The sequence below is a fragment of the Aquarana catesbeiana genome, linkage group LG04 (assembly GCF_042186555.1).
Source record: "Aquarana catesbeiana isolate 2022-GZ linkage group LG04, ASM4218655v1, whole genome shotgun sequence".
In the NCBI taxonomy this organism is placed as follows: Eukaryota; Metazoa; Chordata; class Amphibia; order Anura; family Ranidae; genus Aquarana; species Aquarana catesbeiana.
Genome location: NC_133327.1, coordinates 69,406,880 through 69,426,618, shown reverse-complemented (window position 1 = coordinate 69,426,618; position 19,739 = coordinate 69,406,880). Strand labels below are relative to the sequence as shown.

Here is a 19,739-nt window from a genome sequence, read left to right as displayed (position 1 = left end):
CTCTGCTCGTTGGAGCGCTGAGCTGTGGAGGGTGCAGAACGGCTGTCTCATGCTCTCAAAGGCTCGCTGAGAGGTTGAGACGGGTGTCAGTCCAGGCAACTGGCGGATCCAGACTCCTATTGTCGGGATGACACGGTGCCTGGACTGATATCCGTGATGTCAGCAGAAATCTGACTTCAGTCTGTTGAAAACGGGTCACAGGAGTGCAAAACTAACTGCACTCCTGTGATCCATAGGAGAAGTTCAGCCAAACTTCTCCTTGAATTCTTGCCTATGTTCCAGTTTAAGTTGGTGCCATGACCGTTGCTGCCTCCGATTTACTATTTAAGAGTGGCTTCTTTTTCTCTTACAGTATCCTATGGAGTCACCCTTGCATGCGGGGACTATGGCTGTGTCTTCCTACACTGTGTGCAGCAATATAAACACGCAGCCCTGAAGCCTAGCATGGGAAGGCACTCCCCTGCTCCACCCCTTTCCCTTCTTTAAGCAAACTGACACAAGACTGCACTATCCATCATCATTCACTTTTTCCTGTGAAGACCAGGGAGACAGCAGGGGCCTGCAGCACTTAAAGTTGTACACTGCAAATGCAGAGTTAAGAACTATAACCCCTGCTGTCTACGCCAGCATCCCTTTAAACAGCTCAGAACACTCACGGAGCAGAAAAGATAGGCGACCATGTGACTATTGTCACAGTAGTCACATACAGTAAAACCTTGCTTTGAGAGTAACTTGGTTTGAGAGTGTTTTGCAGGACAAGTAAAATTTTTCAAATACATTTTGACTTGATATACAAGCGATGTCTTGATATACAAGTAGCGTTAAGCCACAACTGAGTATAAAAGAGAAGAGAGGCACCTCTAAGTGTAGCAATATGGTTACATTTAATGAAGGTACAACATTTAGCAACTCACATGGTTGATGATTAAAAGAGGCACATCTAAGTATGCAGCCATCTGGGGTAAAGCTGTCCACATAGACCGTCCTCCTCAAAGCCATTGATGCCATCCCTTCCATTCTGCGCTCCACTAGCAGTTCAAGCCTCGCTTTCAGATCCCCTGCAGGGTAGTCTTTCCGGTCACGATTGCAGACTGACAGCGGTGAGAGCCGACGGTGCGGAGGACGGTCTATGTGGACAGCTTTAACCCGGATGCCTGCATATTTAGATGTGCCAGTTTTAATCGTTAACCATGTGAGTTGCTAAATGTTGTACCTTCATTAAATGTAACCATATTGCTACACTTAGAGGCGCCTCTCTTTTCTTTCATACTCTGTAGCGCCTGATGGATTTTGCTTCTAATTCCCTTGTGGAGGCTTCCATTTGTGGATGGACATTTTATGGTTACACAACCTGGTCACATTGCTATAATCTTTTTATACAGACTATAAACTGAAGGACCTATGAATAAATGATAGTGGAAGGAATCATTTGAGATTCCATTATTTCTTATGGGGAAATTCGCTTTGATATAAGAGTGCTTTGGATCACAAGCATGTTTCTGGAACGAATTATGCTTGCAATCCAAGGTTTTACTATAATTGGAATCCCACCGGCTACCGATCTTTAGCCCGGACCGAGAGCAGTCTTTGACAATTCGGTCTTTGTGCTGGGAGCATACTCTTAGCACAAACATCAGCCATCCAGCAACACCTATGCAACGTACACATGTTTAAGCCCACCCTTCTGCCGCTGCACATTTGTTGGGGTAGTTGTAAAAAGTGTAAAGGGATTAACTATTATGGAGCGTTTTATTTTATTGTGCTGAATGTGTGAACTAAAAATGCTGAGGGTTTAATACTACTAGAAGTTACAACATGCTTTTTAACTTGCTAGCAGATTTGACTGGTCTGTTCCCTAGCACAGGCCCCTCGCTGCTAGAGGAGTTGTAAGGGGCATACTACATTAGGTGTCACTCGAATGACGGCTCTAAATCTGCTGACACCAAGTCCAAGATGGTGTCGTGCCCAGTGGCAAGCTCAAGGCTTTTGATGTCCACACAAGGAGTCTTTTTTTTTAATAAATGGTCTAGTGACAGCGACTGTTTTGCAGACAGTGACAATCTCTGAGCATGTAAAGCCATTTCAACTGTATGTCTAACACTTTGGATGGATTTCGATTTAAACATTAATTCCAGGTACATAAAACTTACCAGACATTTAATGGTCATTATTTACCAGTTAATGCTTTTTATTTTTTTTAATCTTTTTAGAACTTTGGTGTTTTCATCATCCCTCCTCCTCTCCTATGAAGCCTCTCAAGCCAAAGAAGCACCAGCTGCCACATGCCTAAACTGTTATTGCTGCCTGAAATATGACCATCTGAGGGACTATGTATTAAACACCAAGAGAGGCTGCAGACAGAGCTTGTGCTGTTCACTCCCGTCATTATCAAATCTCTCAATCCAGCTAAAGAAACTCCTGCTGTATGTCAGGTATCCGCTGGTGCACAAGAGATGGAAAAGAATGCATAGAAGAATTACATACGGCTACTCACAACAGCTTAAAACACTCTTTGCAATCATTTATTATAATGCACCTAACAGAGGTTTTCACATCTGCCTGGAGTTTTATTGATGCATCAGTCTGTCAAAATGAGCAGCTCATGCAGATAAATGTTGTAGAAAAGACACAAATAGAGGGAGATTTACTGCATAATGCAGAGTCTATCATTGTAAAATTTCAGTTTTATGCTCATAACTTAAAAAACACAAGTAACTACACTACAGGAGTAGCAATTAATCTATATGTGTCCTCGGGTAGGGGAACGGTGGGGAAAAAAAAATATCTCCCAACTCCTGAACAACTATTCAAATGTGTTTTTTTTTTTTTTTTTTTTAACGGCTTCTGTTTTGCAGGTTATTTCAATGCACCTGCTAAAATCTTTCAAGATGTATGCCAAGCGGAAAAGGCCCATTCCTGTTACCTATACGTAAAGCCAGCTTCATAAAGCTTCATAAAGAAATACCCTGGAATTCATAGTCTGGTGCAGATGGATTTTGCGCAAGTGTCTCATGTACGTTCCAAAAGGGACATACAAATTCATGTACCCGTCTAGAACTTGTACTTGAATTTGGTGCATGCTGCGCCACATTTAGAATGCATACGAGAGACTTTTGCAAAAATTGTCTAGGTACGCCAAAAGAAAGTTGCTCTTAACTAGCTACACTTTCTTCTTAAAAATTTTAACTTGGCACAGGTGTTGAGCCTTAATGTAGAAGTGGAGCAAATTAGAACAACCTGCATTTGGCACAATAGTCGCTGTCAGAACCAAAACAACTGTTTCTGATGTTTTTTTAATTAGAATTTTTGAAGGTGCAACACATTAATAGGTGCAACACCAGAAAAGTAGTACACCAGCTTTACTGAATTCTCCCAATCATTTCATTTTTTGTAGAGGAACTCAGGTAGCCACAACAGAGCCCTGGCATACTCTTGGGTTGCATTAAAATGCTAATTGGGAGCCAGGTCTTCTAGTTCAACATCAGTACCTGATCTCATAAATGGTCTTTAGGCTGAGTACAAAATTCCCACAGACAAGCCAAAACCAACAGACTGGTTTGTACTGAAAGTGGTTGAAAAGTTACAAAGTTTTTTACCTTCATGCACTCTATGCAAAAAAACCTTTTGTGAGCAGCAGCCCTCCTTCGATCTAGTGATGTCCACGAGAATCTTGCCTCTCTGAGGACTCGCACTCCTGATTGGCTTTTGGCAGCAGCCATTGGCTACTGCTGCTATCACAGCCAGTGAGCCAATCAGGAGATGGAGGGGGCGGGGCAGAGCCAAGCTCTGTGTGTGAATGGACACGCACAGAGCCATTGGTCGGGAGCACACCTGCTTGGGTGCCCCCAGAGAAAGCTGTGGAGGCACCCGGCAGAAAGGAGGAGCAAGGAGCAGCGGCGAGTGACCTGAGAAGAGTAGGATCTGGGCTGCTCTGTGTAAAATCACTGCACGGAGCAGGTAAGTATGACATGTTTGTTATTTTTAGAAAAAAACAAAACAAAAAAAAAAAACAAGGCATTAATATCACTTGAAGGCAAGCAATAGACTGACTACAGTATCAGCCTGGCCAAATTTTGATTAGTCTATGGCTGGCCTTGAAGGTAACCTAAATTAGGCTAACCAGAGATCCTGCAAGTAACCTGCTTGAGAAATCTCCGTCAATGTGTACAAAAGAAAACAAAATACAAGAGAAACATGCAAGACTAACGAATAAAAAAGTCAGCAATAAACACAGTAAAAGGTTACAAAAAAACGACAATTAAAACTACATATGGAACACACTGCTCAGCTTTTTGACATCTCCCCATTGGTTTGTCAATGATGGAAGGTTCAGAAGGCCAGAGCTTTGAGTAGATTCCATAGAACATAGGTAATAAAGGATGTCTTATGACATAATTCAAACTGATGAACTGCATGCAGATGATGGTGGTCTGCTGTGTATGCAGCACAAAGCTTTACATGGGTAACAAGGCAGGAAATGCCATCAAATGTTTAGTGTTCTCAAACACAAGAGTTAAAAGACAACAGAAAAACCATACTGAGGACCCATCTGACTCCAAGACAGACTTTATCTCTAGGCACAAGTGATGTAATAATTGTAGGGCACCTACCTCAAGAGTGGATTCATAGGCAGAAATAAATTGTGCTTTCTAGTTAGTTTTATTATAAACCTGTGGAGTACAAAAGCTCTAACTAACATCTAGGCTCTTATCTATTAAGGTGGGTAATTTAGGCGCAACTTCAGGATTTTTATTTTGTTAAAGCCACCCGTATCATTTAGTTCTATGCTATTAGTTTGGTTTGTTTTTTATTCCACCATACCTAGTATAAAGTATCTGATGTTGTCTATAGCCTATTTTTATTTTAAGGTACTACAGCCAGGTTAAAACCCCACCTTGGTAGAGTCAGACTACTGCTCTCTCACACAGCTCAACAGCACAAGAGATTAAAAACACCACTGTGCTCTTGCTGGGTGTCGCGTGCGTCCCTGTGCCTTTGAGGGGTGTGATATCCCTCCCATACCTGCCCTTAATCTATCCATTCTTAGATGTGCTCCTACTATGGAGGCTCTGGAAATTTAGAGGTAGGACTGCAGTATATACAGAGTATATTTGCAAATGTGTGCAAACAAAACCCTCTGTTTTTAACGTAAACTGGACAGGACAATTAGGTTGTTTTGCAGGCTGGCAAGTATGCTGGGAAATTTTTGTTTGTGAGATTAAAAACACACCTGGCAAAAAACAAAAAACAAAAAAAACAATCAACTAAAAGGCAAAACTCTTTTTTTTTTAGTTTTGGATAGAGAGAAGAGGGATTAGAACACCTGTCAAGTCATCATTGCTGTCTGTGGCCTCATTAGGCAGACTGACCATCTCTATTTGTTCTATCTACTGACATCACCTAAAGTGAAGGAAAATCCAAAATGTTGGGTTGTCCACAGAACAGCAATAGAGAGGAATCCTCTCTTCTTGTGGATTTCTCTCACTTCCTGTTTTGGCTATGGGACAGCAAGTTGAGGGAAATCTCCCCAGAGGACAAAAAAATAAACTGTTGTCTTCTTTTTAACAGTCTGCCTGCTGTGATGAGAGCAGGGTTTCATATCACTGAGGAGAATGTGGCTTCATAGAGGTCAGCTACATGGATCAACCTTCACTACATGAATTCAGACTTACTGTGGTCTTGTCTTGGAGTCACATGGTGAACCCTGCACGGGCATGCACAGAAGCGGAATTTGTTGTCAGTAAATACATTTTCTCTTCAAAAATGAATTGCTTTGGCCATGTTAAAAGAATTGACAACATTTTGTGAAATAAGTAGTATTAGGTCAGTACTGTTCAATATATTGTCTTGTCAGAATGCCAATTGCAAAATATCTGACAAAGATCGGTGATGGTTCCCAACATTGCCAGGTTTTAGCAGTGGATACTGGTTACAATTGTGGTTTTCCAGGTACACCTGATCACAAGCAGGATGGCTAAGTAAGGAAAGGATTGTATTGTTCATACATAGTGAAAACACAAACTGGTAGTGCAAAACGAATGCAAACCTAAGTAATCTCTACGCCATGATATCCCAGTAAAAAAGGTTACCAAATATGGAGAACATAGGTGTCCAGTAAAAAAAATAAAAATAAATAAAAAGGCTGAATTCCCCAGTTTCTACAAATGTGGTTTTTAAAAATGTGAAGAATCCAGGACTACCACTTCATTCACTGCTACATATTCATAAAGATTATTTTCATAATTCTGTAACAGACAGAAGGTGCTTTAAACATCACATTGCAGTCACCAGTCTAGGACAGATTTTCACAACTGCCACTTATAACTCGATTCTCATGAAAGTTTATAAAGTCAATTACAGTGATGGTGGTTTGTGAGAGAACACAAGTAATTAACACAGAAAAACTTCCATAGATCAGTAAAGTCAGAACTCCTTATGTGTATACTTGTCCTGGGTCAGTAACATAGTACTGAGGCCAGTGGATTACCTTGACAGCCAAGAATATTTTAAAAATAAGGCTGCAGCAATGGCAGCCTCAATGCTTCTCAGGAAAATGTCCTTAAGCCCTGGTCACACTGGTGTGACTTGTTACATAGTAGGCGAGGTTGAAAAAAAAGACACAAGTTCAACCTATGTGTGTGATTATATGTCAGCATTAGTGTATATCCCTGTATGTTGCAGTCGTTCAGGTGCTTATCTAATAGTTTTTTGAAACTATCGATGCGCCCCGCTGAGACCACTGCCTGTGGAAGGGAATTCCACATCCCTGCCGCTCTTGTCATGCAATTTTACAAGTCTAAACTGCATAACAAGTTGCACCCTATTGTCTTGGATGAAACTATTCAAACCGGTTTAACGCTGACCTGCAGTGCCGCAGATTTGAAAAAAGTGCATGCACTATTTTTGCCGATTTCATGTGCACTGACATGCCGCTTTGAAATTGTGCAATTTCAAGCGAAGTCACACAATTTCAAATTCAGATTTGTTGTGACCGAAGACTAAAATGTAATTTAACCCTCAGAGTGTTTCTAATTAAAGTAGTCACGTGCCAGCATGTGACCAATCAAGAATTGCTCTGATGCATCCAGGAAACCCTAAGAGCCCCTTCACACTGGGGTAGTAGCGGTAAAGCGCCGCTAGTTTTAGCTGCGCTTTCCTGCTTTTATAGCGGCACTTTGCCGCCACTATTCAGGCAGTAGCGGAGCGCTTTTAACCCCCTAGGAGGGGTTAAAAGCTTCTGTGTAGCACCGCTGCCAAAGCGCTTTGGCAGCGCTGCCCATGCATTCCAATGGGCAGGGGCGGTGGAGGCACGGTGTATGCGCCGTTCGCAAACAGCCCCAAAGATGCTGCTTGCAGGACTTTTCTAATGTCCTGCAAGCACACCGCCCCAGTGTGAAAGCAGTCAGGCTTTCATACTGGGACTGCAGATAAGGTATTTTTCAGGCGCTTTACAGGAGCTATTTTTTTTGTGCTAAAGCGCCTGAAAAACGCCCCAGTGTGAAAGAGGTCTAAGGAAAGAAGGGGAAAAATAGTGGGGCTTTCCCTGGAATACTGCACCAGCTGTTTGGGCACTGACAGTTAATCACCAACAGAGGTGAGTGCAGCAGGGAGTGGGGAGGGTTTTTAATTTCCCTTTTCATTTTTGTGAAAAATATGAACCTTCAGTTTAAGCTATCAGGGGTTATTCAGTAAGAGTTGGTAAGTCAAAAAAAGACTATTACCACAACCTACACCTTTATAAAGCTGTGCATATAAACCAGGCTGCTTTTTTAGTATGGCACAGAAATGCTGACTTTTGGCTAACCTGCTAGAACAGGCTTGGCCCACTCTGGAATCTGATGATGGAGAAGCAGCTAAATCCCAGCACATGATACAGCAAGAGCTCAACTAAAACAAAACACATGAGGTCACTGTTGTATGGGGGAAATGATTCAATGGAATGTTGGAAATAACCTGCCAATAACTAAATTCTATATTATAGGGACCGCTCCAGATTGTTGATCAAAGGCCAATATTGGCTGTACAAATTTAAAAAAAAATACACAACTTTCACTGGAAGCTGTTATATTACACATAGAAATGGAATCTAAAAACAAATCTTTGTGCCAATTAAGAACCATGAGGCGCTCAGGGTATGTACAAGCCATTCTAATTACACGGCACTGGACTGCGTGCATTTTTTTAATGGATATTCCATTTGCATTGGACATGGTTTTCAAAAAAAAAAAAAAAAAAAAGGTTTCTACCATGCAAATCTTAAAATGGCCACACATATAAATCAAAATTACAGCTTGTTCCTTCACAACTCTAACTTAGTTAACAAAATTCATTCTCCTCACATGTCGGCAGCATGTCTGGTCTAGCGCTGCCATTTATAGCCTTGCTTCACTATTTACAAAGTCACTGACCAGCATACAACTTCAAATGCTCCCATTTTTCTGCCCAATAGGCTCTTTTTGCTTGTTTTACACCAATTGTGTTTTCACTGTGATAAACAGGTCAAATGAACTTGCATAAAAACCTGAGAGGAATTTAAAAGACCAGTAAACCTGAGTTCCAATTTGTATTAAGTGTGAGCCATGTAATAAATTCTCACCTTGATTTTTTTTTTTTAACGTCCAACTATAGCAGTGGTTCTCAACTCCTGTCCTCAGGACCCACTAACAGGCCAGGTTTGCAAGATAACTGAAATACATCACAGGTGATATAATTTGCTGCTCAGTGATTGCAGTATTATAGTCTGCATCTCCCCAAGGTAATACTTAAAATCTGGCCTGTTAGTGGGTCCTGGGGACAGGGGTCGAGAACCACTGTACTATAGGATAAAGTTCCACCCCCCACCCCCACCCCCCCCGCTTAAGCCCCAAACCAATTTAAATATTAAAAAAAGACAACCACTTATCTAAAAGCCCCTTTTCCTCCCCTAAGCCAAGGTCATGTGACACTCCATTCCCAAGTCTTCTCTTTTGGTTGCTTCCTGCTTTAGGTCTTTATTTGGGTGTCCACCCAAGTGCCTACTTGATGTGGACACTTCCTATTGGATGGACTATGGCAGGGTCCTTTCAGGATTGAGGAAACAGCTGACACCAGCGGAGGGGATCGGCTGTCTCAGGGGAGCAGCGCTGGTTCAACGATCCCTGCACCGTTGAAAAAGGTGCAGTGTGGGACCTGGATGGGGCACTTAGGTGGGAATAATTGGCTTCAGAAGGTAAGGGGGAAAATAAAGTCTAAGAATGAGTTAGAGGTGGATGGGAAGAATTTTTTTTGCATGGAGTGGAGCTTTAAAAAGGTTTTTTCGAAATGAAAATAAAAGATTTAGGGTCATCTTCTTTGTAGAAGCTTCAAACTTCTGATAATTCAGCATTCTATAGAATTATCCGCTGAGAACAGAGGATGCAGGCCAGAGAGAACAGTAGCTCGGGTGAATAGTAAAGTTTGGCCTGTCACAGCTGTGCTAGGGGTTGATGTCAAAATCTCACTGTGGATATTTCAGTCAGCACTATATTTGTAGAAAGGAACCAAACCTTGCCCTGTGCCACAGCAAATAGAAACTCTATTTTTAAGTAGAGCAGTTCCTAACTGAAAAAGTTTAGAAAAGATGTGGGTCAGGCTGCACCTCCTCCCCGGCCTATATGCCGTCTAGTTAACGCACTTTCATGTTAAAGTTATTAATTTGTAGTCTAGGTTTACTGGCCCTTTAAAAGCCACAGTAATGCAAGTCTGATTTACAATCCACTTCATTGTATATGACCATATGCAACCTGGCAGATAATTTGGGTAAGAAATAGAGAAAGAAAATACAATCCGCTTCATTGTTTGTGCATTACTGAAACAAGACCTCTTCAATATCCACCGGTTTGCTGAAGATGTTAAAGCGCTTGTCAGTGGCCAGCCGCTTGGTAACATCCCTGAGGAACAGTCTCAGTTCCCGCAAAGTGTTCTCTTCATGGTCCTCCATCCTTTGCTTCTCCACTTCAGACAACTGACGAGGGGGAGGAGGTGGTGCAGGCAGTAGGACTTCCAAAGATCGGATTTCTGAAAGACAAAGTTACATCAGTCCTAAGAATGTATTATTCTTCCATCCATCATGAACGGTCACGGTGGTGGAACAACGGGAAAGGAACAGTAGCTGATGAAAGATAATTGAAATTTTGAAGGTAACAATTTCATTTTTATGCACAGAAGTATTTCGATTAATGTAGGGTGTTATAAGTGCATTGCATTTTTATATCACTGTATTTTACCCATCTACTGCCACTATCATAACAGATATTAGGGCAATCATTCCCTTTTTCTTCATGCAGTCAGACTATTCTATTAACAACATAAATCTGTTAAAATGACACTCCATTAAATGTAACAATGGATTACAAGTTATCTAGGTCATCTTCTGAAAACTTATCACCCAAAGAATTACTAAAGAGAAACATAAGACACGAACAGACTTCTTTCATACAGCGGAATATTCAGTAACTCATAACAGCCCGTTGTGATTTCGTTAACCAAAAGCTGATCTGTGAAAAATGATTTCTGATTGGCTGCTATGAACAATATCAATCGGAAATTCACCAGTATCACAGAACTCTTTTTATAACCTTACATATCTTCCTTTATAGATCTATAAATTAGAATCTTAAAGGGTATTTTCTATCCCAAGCTGCCACTGACAGACACCAGGAGCATAGCTATCTGCACAGCAGAACCCGCTACACAGTGTTATGCCCAGTCACAGGGACTAGATCACTAGAGATGCTTCCAGAAGTCTGTCAGAAGCAGCTTTCAGCAGTGGATGGAAGCCTTGGCTATTTCAGGAAACAGCTGTCATGTCTGGTTACCTTTATCAGAGAATCCTATCCTACTCTCTAGGCATCTATGCTTTACTTTTTTAAATGGCGTTTAACAGGGCCTGTGTCTGTGCAGCTAGCTCAGATCCTAGCAGGTGTGAATAGGCTGAAATTTTAGCAGATCAGCAGGTTACAGCTGATTTATTGTTCACAAAATACTGCAAGGCTGGCTGCCATTTCCTGCTACAAGCCCAAAGTTTTGGGAAGGAGCAATATTAATTTTAAAGCACATAAAGAAAAAAGAAAAAAAAGAAGAGGAAGTGTAGATGTGAAGTAGGCTCTTGCTCAGGTGTGGTCTAGAGCAGCCTTTTTCAACCAAGGTGTCGTGGCATCCTGGGTTTTTCAGGGGTGCCTTGGCAAAATGACAAAAAATTGGCCAGAATTTGTCTACAAGTCTGTGTAGCATTATAAGCTTGGGAAGCGTGCAAGACAGCTGCTGGTGTCCCAACAACCGATAAAATCATAGGTCCTCAGGCACCCTACATTCTCCTTAACCTAGGATTTCATTGGTTATTATGACACCAGCAGCCAACCTGCACGATTGCCCATTGTCCCTCAATCACATCTTTAATCTCTCCCTCTCTACTGGCACCTTCCCCTCCCCTCTAAAGCATGCACAGATAACTCCCATACTTAAAAAGCCCTCACTGGACCCCACCAACATGAATTTAAGACCCACCTCAGTGGTCCCATTCACCTCTAAACTTTTAGAATGCCTAGTCTACAATAGTCTTCGCTCAAACCTCATTAATAAAAAATAACCTTGTTGACCCTCTACAGTCTGGTTTTCACTCGCAGCACTCCACAGAAACTGCCTTACTTAAACTTACTAAAGATTTAATAACGGCTAAAACCAATGGCCACTCCTCCGTATTCCTACTGCTTGACCTCTACGCGGCTTTTGATACTGTTGACCACCCGCTCCTTCTCAAACTTTGTTCCCTTGGCCTCCAAGATTCTGCTCTATCCTGGTTGTCCTCCTACCTATTCACAGGGCTCCTTCAGTGTTACCTACTAGAGCTGCACAATTAATCGTTAAAAGATCACGATCTGGATTCACCCCCTCTGACAATCTATGTTGGGGAGTGTCTCCATTCTTTCATGTAACAAGTTCTCTGCTTACTCTGGCAGTCTGCCAAACCAGGCATTCTGCCAAGAACATTGTAACTCTTCCAAGATCAAAAGGGGTAAAACTTCTGTGTGAATATGCAGGAAGTTTAACCACTTAAAGTCTAAACCTTTTTCTGACACCTGTTTCTTACAGTTAAAACCAGATTTTTTTGCTAGAAAATTACTTGGAACCCCCAATTATATATATATTTTTTTAGCAGAGACCCTAGAGAATAAAACGGGGATTGTTGCAATATTTTATGTCACACTGTATTTGCACAGTAGTCTTTCAAACGCAATTTTTTTGGGAAAATTACACTTCAATGAATAAAAAAAAAAAAAAAACAAACAGTAAACTTAGCCCAATCATTTTGTTTAATGTGAAAGATGATGTTACGCCGTGAAAATCGTGAGAGAATCGTGATCCAATGTCTAAGCAAAAAAATTGCGATTCTCATTTTAGCCAGAATCGTGCAGCTCTATTACCTACAACTCTGCCTCCTCCTCTCCACTTCCTTTTTCTGCATCTCCCAAGGCTCTGTTCCTGGACCTCTTCTCCATCTACAGCTCCCCCCTTGGTCATTTGATAACATACCACAGCTTCCAATACTATCTCTACGCTGATGACACACAGATCTGTCTACTCCTCATCTCACTCCTCCTAAACTGGTCGCGGATTGCACAGCAACGCTGTCCGTCCCTGCTCTCCTTTTCAGGGACGAATCAGGGCAGAATCTTTGCCTGAATTTGGCCCTGCAACGGAGGCAAAGACGCACAGCGTTTCTGTGCAGTGCGCTCCGCCCTGGAGATATGTGAAACTACTTCATAGAGAGCTATGTAAATCGGATGCGCAGTGCGTGCCCGGCTGTGAAGACGCAAGCTGTCATGGCCGGGTGCCCACAGTAGCAATGACGGCACCACGGAGAGGAGGGGGAGGAAAAGCAAGGTTTCAGGCAGCCACATTGCTGGACTGTGGGACAAGCGAGTGTCAGTTTAATAAAAATCAGCAGCTACACTTTTGTAGCTGTTGACTTTTAATAAAACTGTAAAATGACTGGAACTCCGCTTAAACCACATGAGGTCACACAAACGGTAGTTCTACATCCTGGTGAGGTGGGTCTTGAAATCCAGCTCCAGCAAAATCAGTCCCCAGCAGGTTTTTAAGCAATTAAAAAGCAGCTCCAACTGTTATACAAGCAGGATCTCATTTGGGTGAATAATGCCCAAAGCCACTCAACCCACTTGCTAGAAGACTAGGGTGAAGACCACAACACTCCCTGACACCTCGGGGAATACTGCATAGCGTGGCTCAATGTCATTGCATGGAGCTGTTCTTCACAGCATTTAGGATCTGCCCACCGCCAGAGGAAGGAAAGAGTCAAGATGACTGTAGTGTTGACTGACAACACTGGAGAAATACTGGACCCCCAGGGGTCACATGGTGTACCTACAGGGGTAAAGGGGCACCTAGTAGGACTTTACTGTACATGTGTAGTGTGCACATGCTGTGCCCATATTGATAACCGCCGCAGTCCCCATGAACGACATGCAGGTGGATACAACTCTCAAGCTTGCTGATTAAGCCAAATGACAGGAAAACCCCAACAAAGCTGGATTGCTTAAAAACTGCCTGGTTTTAAATTTTGGCTCCCTCTGCCCTGCTGAAGCCTTTGGTTCATATGGCACTCTCAGCCATGAAGGGATCAATGGTTTGACAAGGGAAAGAAGTTTAGATCCCATGAAAGGCTCACAAGTAGCATGCTGCATGCCTTTGATACATTTGTTAGGGCTGTGTTCTGGTTTACCACCTCTGCTGTTTAAGGGGTCAGTGCTGAGCATGGAGGTGTAAATCCCATTATATTATCAATGACAACATAGCTAATTTACAGTGTACTATTGTGGTCCATGAAGAATAGAACAATGGTGAGAACTAGGCAGGGAATACAGTGCAATCTCCTCAGTCCCAAGCGTTACGGTCTCCTACTGCAGCTGCCTCTTGTGTAAATCAGAGATAAGACTAAAATCCGCTTTTTGTCAGCAATATATTAATGGGTGATTAACTACGTCCTGGACACTCACCTGTGTTTTTCTTTTTAGGAGGTGGCATGGCTGCCTGACTGAGGATCAAATCTTGGAAAAAGTTAAAACGATCTTCCTCATCAGGTCTGCTAATGACAATGACCTCTTCATATTGAGATCTGAAAATACGCTTCACCTGCAGAGAAACACAATTTGCAGAAAAATAAATTACAGCCCTGCAACCAGGAAAGCCTAATACAATCAGGCATGCCGAGATAAAGCCTAATAAAGCGTTTTTATGCATAAAGTAAAATTCCAGGCAGATATAAAACTTAATGCAATTCTGTATTCCTTAATGCATCTTTAGATGTTTTTTTTTGTTTGTTTTTTAAATTGCAAGCAATATTAAATATCAGGATTTGATCTGGGATCAGCCTATTAAAAGGCCTGTACAACATGTTACATACTGGGGAGTGGCAGAAGCAGTACAAGGATCCAATCAGTTATGCTGTGGGTCAAGTAGCAAGCCTATAGGAGGGGGGTGTACAGTGCAAGCAGCAAGCAGATAGGAGTAAAGCACACAGTGATAGAGGGGAACATCAGTTGGAGCTTATCCGTACACTGCCGTCACAGGCATCTCTTTAAAAGACACCCTTTACTAATAAACATTAAAACAGAATTTATATGAACCAGTTCGTTATGTTCAGCCATATGGTCCAGAGCAATTTACTTTTACAGAAGACACCATCGCGTTAGTGTCCTAGCTCCAGGACAATAGATCTGGAACTGGAGTGCCATATGGCCCATTTACAGCTCTGAGGCAAATTCTTGATGAATAACTACCTAGCATACCATACCAAAGCCCTTGTGCCATTTATGTCCACTTTATTATATTGTGGTTACCTTCCCACCTACAGCGGATTGGGTCGTGAAGGGGCATCACCACACTGAGGTCAGTGCAAAGTTCCACCCCCCCCCCCCACCACCACCAAAGAGCAATTCCAGAAAAACTGAAATTAACTAACTGCTAAAGAGAGCCAGGAAACACTGCCAAAGTCAGAATGGGCTAAAAGTACCCTAATCCAAAGCCCTGTATAGTACACTGCAGCCAGATATCAAAAAGCCCCTCATTGCATGTGCTTTCCAATTCTCACATCATACGATTTAGGCTTCTAAGATAGGACTGAATCCAGCCAGTGGCTGTACTGCCCCACTAAAAACTTTCCACCAACCAAATAATATGATACAGAATAGGCAGCCTTGCGGGCAACAGGGTGGGTGCCATCTATTCATGGTCAAGCTCGACTATGAAGTACCTTTAAACATACGTCCAGTATTAAGCCGGCCATAGACAGTTTGAATTAGATTCGAACTATGTATGAGCAGGCTGAATGTACCAAAGTTGAGCGATCAATCAACTTGGGTACAACCAGCCTGCCAGATTTTACATGTACGGTTATCGCTGCTATCAATCACTGTGTGATTGACAGCACATTGCAATAAAACCTCTCGGTGTGAAAATTTTAAAGCCAATCTGAAAAAATATTTCAGAATATAAAAATAACTTTTTAAATAATACATAACGGAACTAAAGGTGATTTAGATATTTCTGGAGCTCACCCTGCAGTACAAAAGGGAAAATTGAAGTTATAAATTTGTACTTCCCTCATAATCAAAGAATTCTGTAGTTGCAAATTAGTCATTGTAAAGTGTAGAAAACTATAACATTGTTTTTACTTAAGCGTTTTAACAGAATACAATAGCACTGTTATGATCTCAGTGACTTAGAATTCAATGTTCCATCACAGCAGCAGAATAAGAGTTCAAATAAAACATGACTTATTGCAACACACTTTAATTTGAAAATACAAAAAAAATAAAGTGTTTTAAATCCTCTCATCAAGTGGGTGACTTGCATTAAATGAAACAAAAATGTATTACTTATTTTAAAGGAAAAAAGAATGTATTTCCCCTTTGGATGCATGGATTTTATTTGTGCTTAGTTACTTTATAAAGCAAACCTGTAGTGATATGTCCCCAACAAGGACACAAACTACATTTACGTTTGTAGCATTGCTGTAAAGATTGTAAACTGTCAGAACTCAGAGTGCATGTATATTTTATGACATTTAACAGGGACATTCTCCAGTTTAGTGCAATTCCTCTTGCAATCCAGTCAGCTCTCTGTAGCATTACTCATCCAGTCACCACCAACTTCCTGCCAGACCTGTTGGTGCAAAGACAGAGTACATATTGGGGGTGTTAATTTACTAAACCTGGAGTATACAAAATCTGGTGCAGATCTGTATAGCAACCAATGAGCTTCACGGTTTTTCTTTTTTTTTTTTTTCTTTGTCAATGCCTAATTGAACAAGCTGAAGTTAGAAGCGGATTGGCTACCATGCACAGCTACACTAGATTTTGAAACTCCAGATTTAGTAAATCAATCCCAATGTGTGGAGATGCCTGTCTGCACCAATGCTGCATTACCCCCACGAGTGCAAATTTTGAACATACATGGTTAGAGCCTTTGGCATCCAGGCGTCGTTGAAATGACCAACGTACAAGCCATGATGAAGGGAGGGAGGGGGGGTTTGTAACCCCCAAACTCATTGGCTCTCTTATCTTGATGATCTTCTAATAACCGAAAACTACTCTGGACTATCCACCTTACTGCTATCTACCGCACTAGGGCCAAGATCAGGTGAGAAACTCTTTTCTTCCCAAGATGCGGTTTCTGGACATACCTTCTGTACTGTACTGCACTGCCATTTTTTGATTTGCTCCTTAAAGCGGAGTTCCAGCCGTTTGTGTTTAATAATAAACAAACACACACTCACCTGTCCCACGGTCCAGCGAAGTTTCCACCCGAAGCCTCGCTTCTCTCCCTCTCCGGCGCCAGCATTGCAAGTGTGGGCAACCGGCTGTGACAGCTTGCAGCGTTACAGCTGGGTGCGCACTGCGCAAGGTGAGTCGCTGAATGGCCTTGCAAACTTCTGGGACCTGTGACGTGTCTCAGAAGATTGGGGGGGGGGGTAAGGTACAGGAGGCCAAGCATAGCAGCTATCCAGGAAACTTGTTACTTTGCCCATTTGCTTTAAAGAGCAGTAAGGTATTGCACTGGTAAATGCATATTTGTCGGCCAACTCAGAACAAGCATGCAAATCAGAACCCCCTGCTCTACTAAGAAAATATAAGAAAGGGATCCCCATAAACCTGCACTTTGTCAATAAAATCAGAGATGGCACTGTTTTTTTCAGCAATCATCATATAATAACTTAATACAAGGGGTCCACAATGCTTTTTTGTGTGTATGTGTTCGTAAAAACGTAAACAATGGTTGCATTTACCTCTGCAGGTGGCATCTGAAAATTTACACTCTGTGTTGACAGCTTGAGTGCCCAAAACAGCAGCAGTCTTGCCAGGTTGTATGTATTTCCATAATACAAAGGGGACAGAAAGCATCAAATTATGTGTCTCGTGCCACAGCAATGTCACTAGATCCTTGTGGTTCCATAGGCAGACTACCGCATGAATAAAAGGCATACAGATGAAGTGCTTTCTTACCTCCTCAGGCAGCTCCCCGTACACCGTTTCAGAGGTAGACAGTAATAATATGGGAGAGAAGGAAGGGATATCTTGCAGAAGTGTTAGAAAGGTAGCTCTCACAGTTTCACTGACAGCCTCCCACCATTCCCCGATATGAGGCATGTAAACAACACTGGGTACTGTTCTCCGAGCTTCCCGGAACACCTGTACAACAGAAAAAAACAGACTTAGCTTTCAGGAAATTATGCAATAACTAACCTAAAGAGAGAGACACAGTCAAGCACATCAACTCACAAATGCATACAGCAGCTCATTCGCCAGCAGATCAAAACCCATGGCCTGCAGAAGATATGGACATCCACAGAGATACCAAAATCTAAAAGATATGGGTGAAAGAGGTACGTACAAAGGCAGAGAGAGCTATAAAAAAAAAAAAAAAAGGACAAATATTCTGACTCACAGAGTCACATCTTCCATATTCCACTTCAAAGATCTGTGGTGCGGATGTGCACTCTGCATCATTGAAACCCTATTTACCTATGCAATCTAAAAAGCTGCCTATACTCGCCTAAGCAAGGAGGACATATACTCTGTGTGCCAACAGTCTCCTACGATATCCACGTCACATATCCCAGGAGACATCAGTGTCCACACTGTGGCTGAAGGGACCTGGCACCACATCAGGGGGCTGGCTGTCTATCCAGGAAGAGACTACCAGCTACCAGAGACCTAAGGCAGGGAGATGGTGGCATGGGACCTGGCAGGCGGCTGATTACCGCAGGACAAAGATGGATTAGATGCACCAGATTTTGAGTGCACCAGTTTTAGTAAATCTCCCTCAAAGTGACTTCAAAGTGGCAGAAGGAAATAAGCAGGACTGAGATGCAACAAAGGAAGAATAAAAGGTCAAAATTTAAAGTCAATTGTTTATGACACCGTGCCTTAGCAAACTAAATGTCATTATGTTAGGGCTTAAATCCATTTTAGGCTAGGTTCGCACGGCCTGCGTTTGCTTGGGCACAGCAGCCTATTTGAATGTGAACCGCAGAAAAAAGGTGCATGCACCTTTTTAAAAATGTAGCCACTGGGAAACCACATGGTCTGCAGGCTGAGATGCGTGGGGGTGCCGTTCAGAATGAATGGCAGCCCTGCATGTCTCGTAAGAGCAGTGAGATTCGGCTGCGGCTGGATGCAGGTATTGATGCGATTCCCGTACCCAGAACGCACAGCACAGTGTGGGCTAGTGTGAACCTAGCCTTAAAGTGATTGTAAAATCTCTTTTTTTAACATGTTATACTTACCTCCTCTGTGCAGTTGGTTTTGCACAGAGCAGCCTGGATCCTCCTCTTCTTGTGTCCCTCTTCGCTGCTCCTGGCCCCTCCCTCGTTTTAGTGCCACTCAGCCAGCAGCTTGCTACAGGGGTCACGCAAGCTGAGTCAGAGCTCCGTGTATCCATTCAAAACGGAGCCCCGGCCTGGCCCCTCCCCCTCTCTCCTGATTGGCCGACTGACGTTGATGGACAGCCGCGGGAGCCAATGGCACCGCTGCTCTGTCTCTGCCAATCAGGAGGAGTCTCCTGGATGGCTGAGGGAATTGTGGACATCGCTGGAGAGAGAAGGGGCTCAGGTAGGTAATTAGGGGGAATGCATGAAGATAAAAAACTTCTGCCTTTACAACTCCTTTAAAGACAGTTCAAATCTCAGCCGGTTCAGCAGGAGCCAGCCGAGATTAGATTTGTGTGTGGGCAGGCTGAATGTACCAAGCTGATCAATCAACTTGGATACAGCCAGCCTGCTGGATTCACTTTCAATTATTGCTAGTAGCTGCTATAACCTCTAGCAATAATCACTGCCTTCACCGGAAGACAATTTCCCGGCAGGAGGGATTCCCCTGTCAACACTGTGTTGATGGGAGGGAATCAAGCAAATTTCTTTCCGGCAACCTGTGTTTGCAGGAAAAAAAAAATTGCACCATCTATGGCCTGCCTAACATTTGAACACAAGCCCAAATTATTCAAGCCCTATTGCTACTGCTATTTGAAATGAATCCATACATGCTGGCCATTATAACATTTTACCATAATGCCTCTACACTTAAGCATTACAAATATCTCAGCTTTTAACTTTGGAAAAGTTAACATTTATCGTATATTCCTATCCAATGAGCATGGAATAAACTCACAAAAAACATACTGAATTTTGATGAGGTAAAGCGATG

The 19,739-nt window shown here is 42.4% G+C and overlaps 1 protein-coding gene across 5 annotated transcripts in view; it reads right to left on the bottom strand.

Moving 5' to 3' along the window:
* ATAD2B (ATPase family AAA domain containing 2B) overlaps nucleotides 1-19,739 on the bottom strand; it is a 247,273-nt gene that overhangs the window by 88,988 nt on the left and 138,546 nt on the right. For 3 of the 5 annotated variants that reach the window (XM_073625324.1, XM_073625327.1, XM_073625325.1), the window contains exons 19-21: nucleotides 17,541-17,726; nucleotides 14,034-14,169; nucleotides 9,839-10,035 (exon numbers count right to left, since the gene is read on the bottom strand). In XM_073625324.1, the coding sequence (XP_073481425.1) occupies nucleotides 9,839-10,035; nucleotides 14,034-14,169; nucleotides 17,541-17,726 (519 nt within the window). The remainder of the gene's footprint in view (nucleotides 1-9,838; nucleotides 10,036-14,033; nucleotides 14,170-17,540; nucleotides 17,727-19,739) is intronic. The other 2 variants (XM_073625326.1, XM_073625328.1) reach the window with 1 other exon arrangement.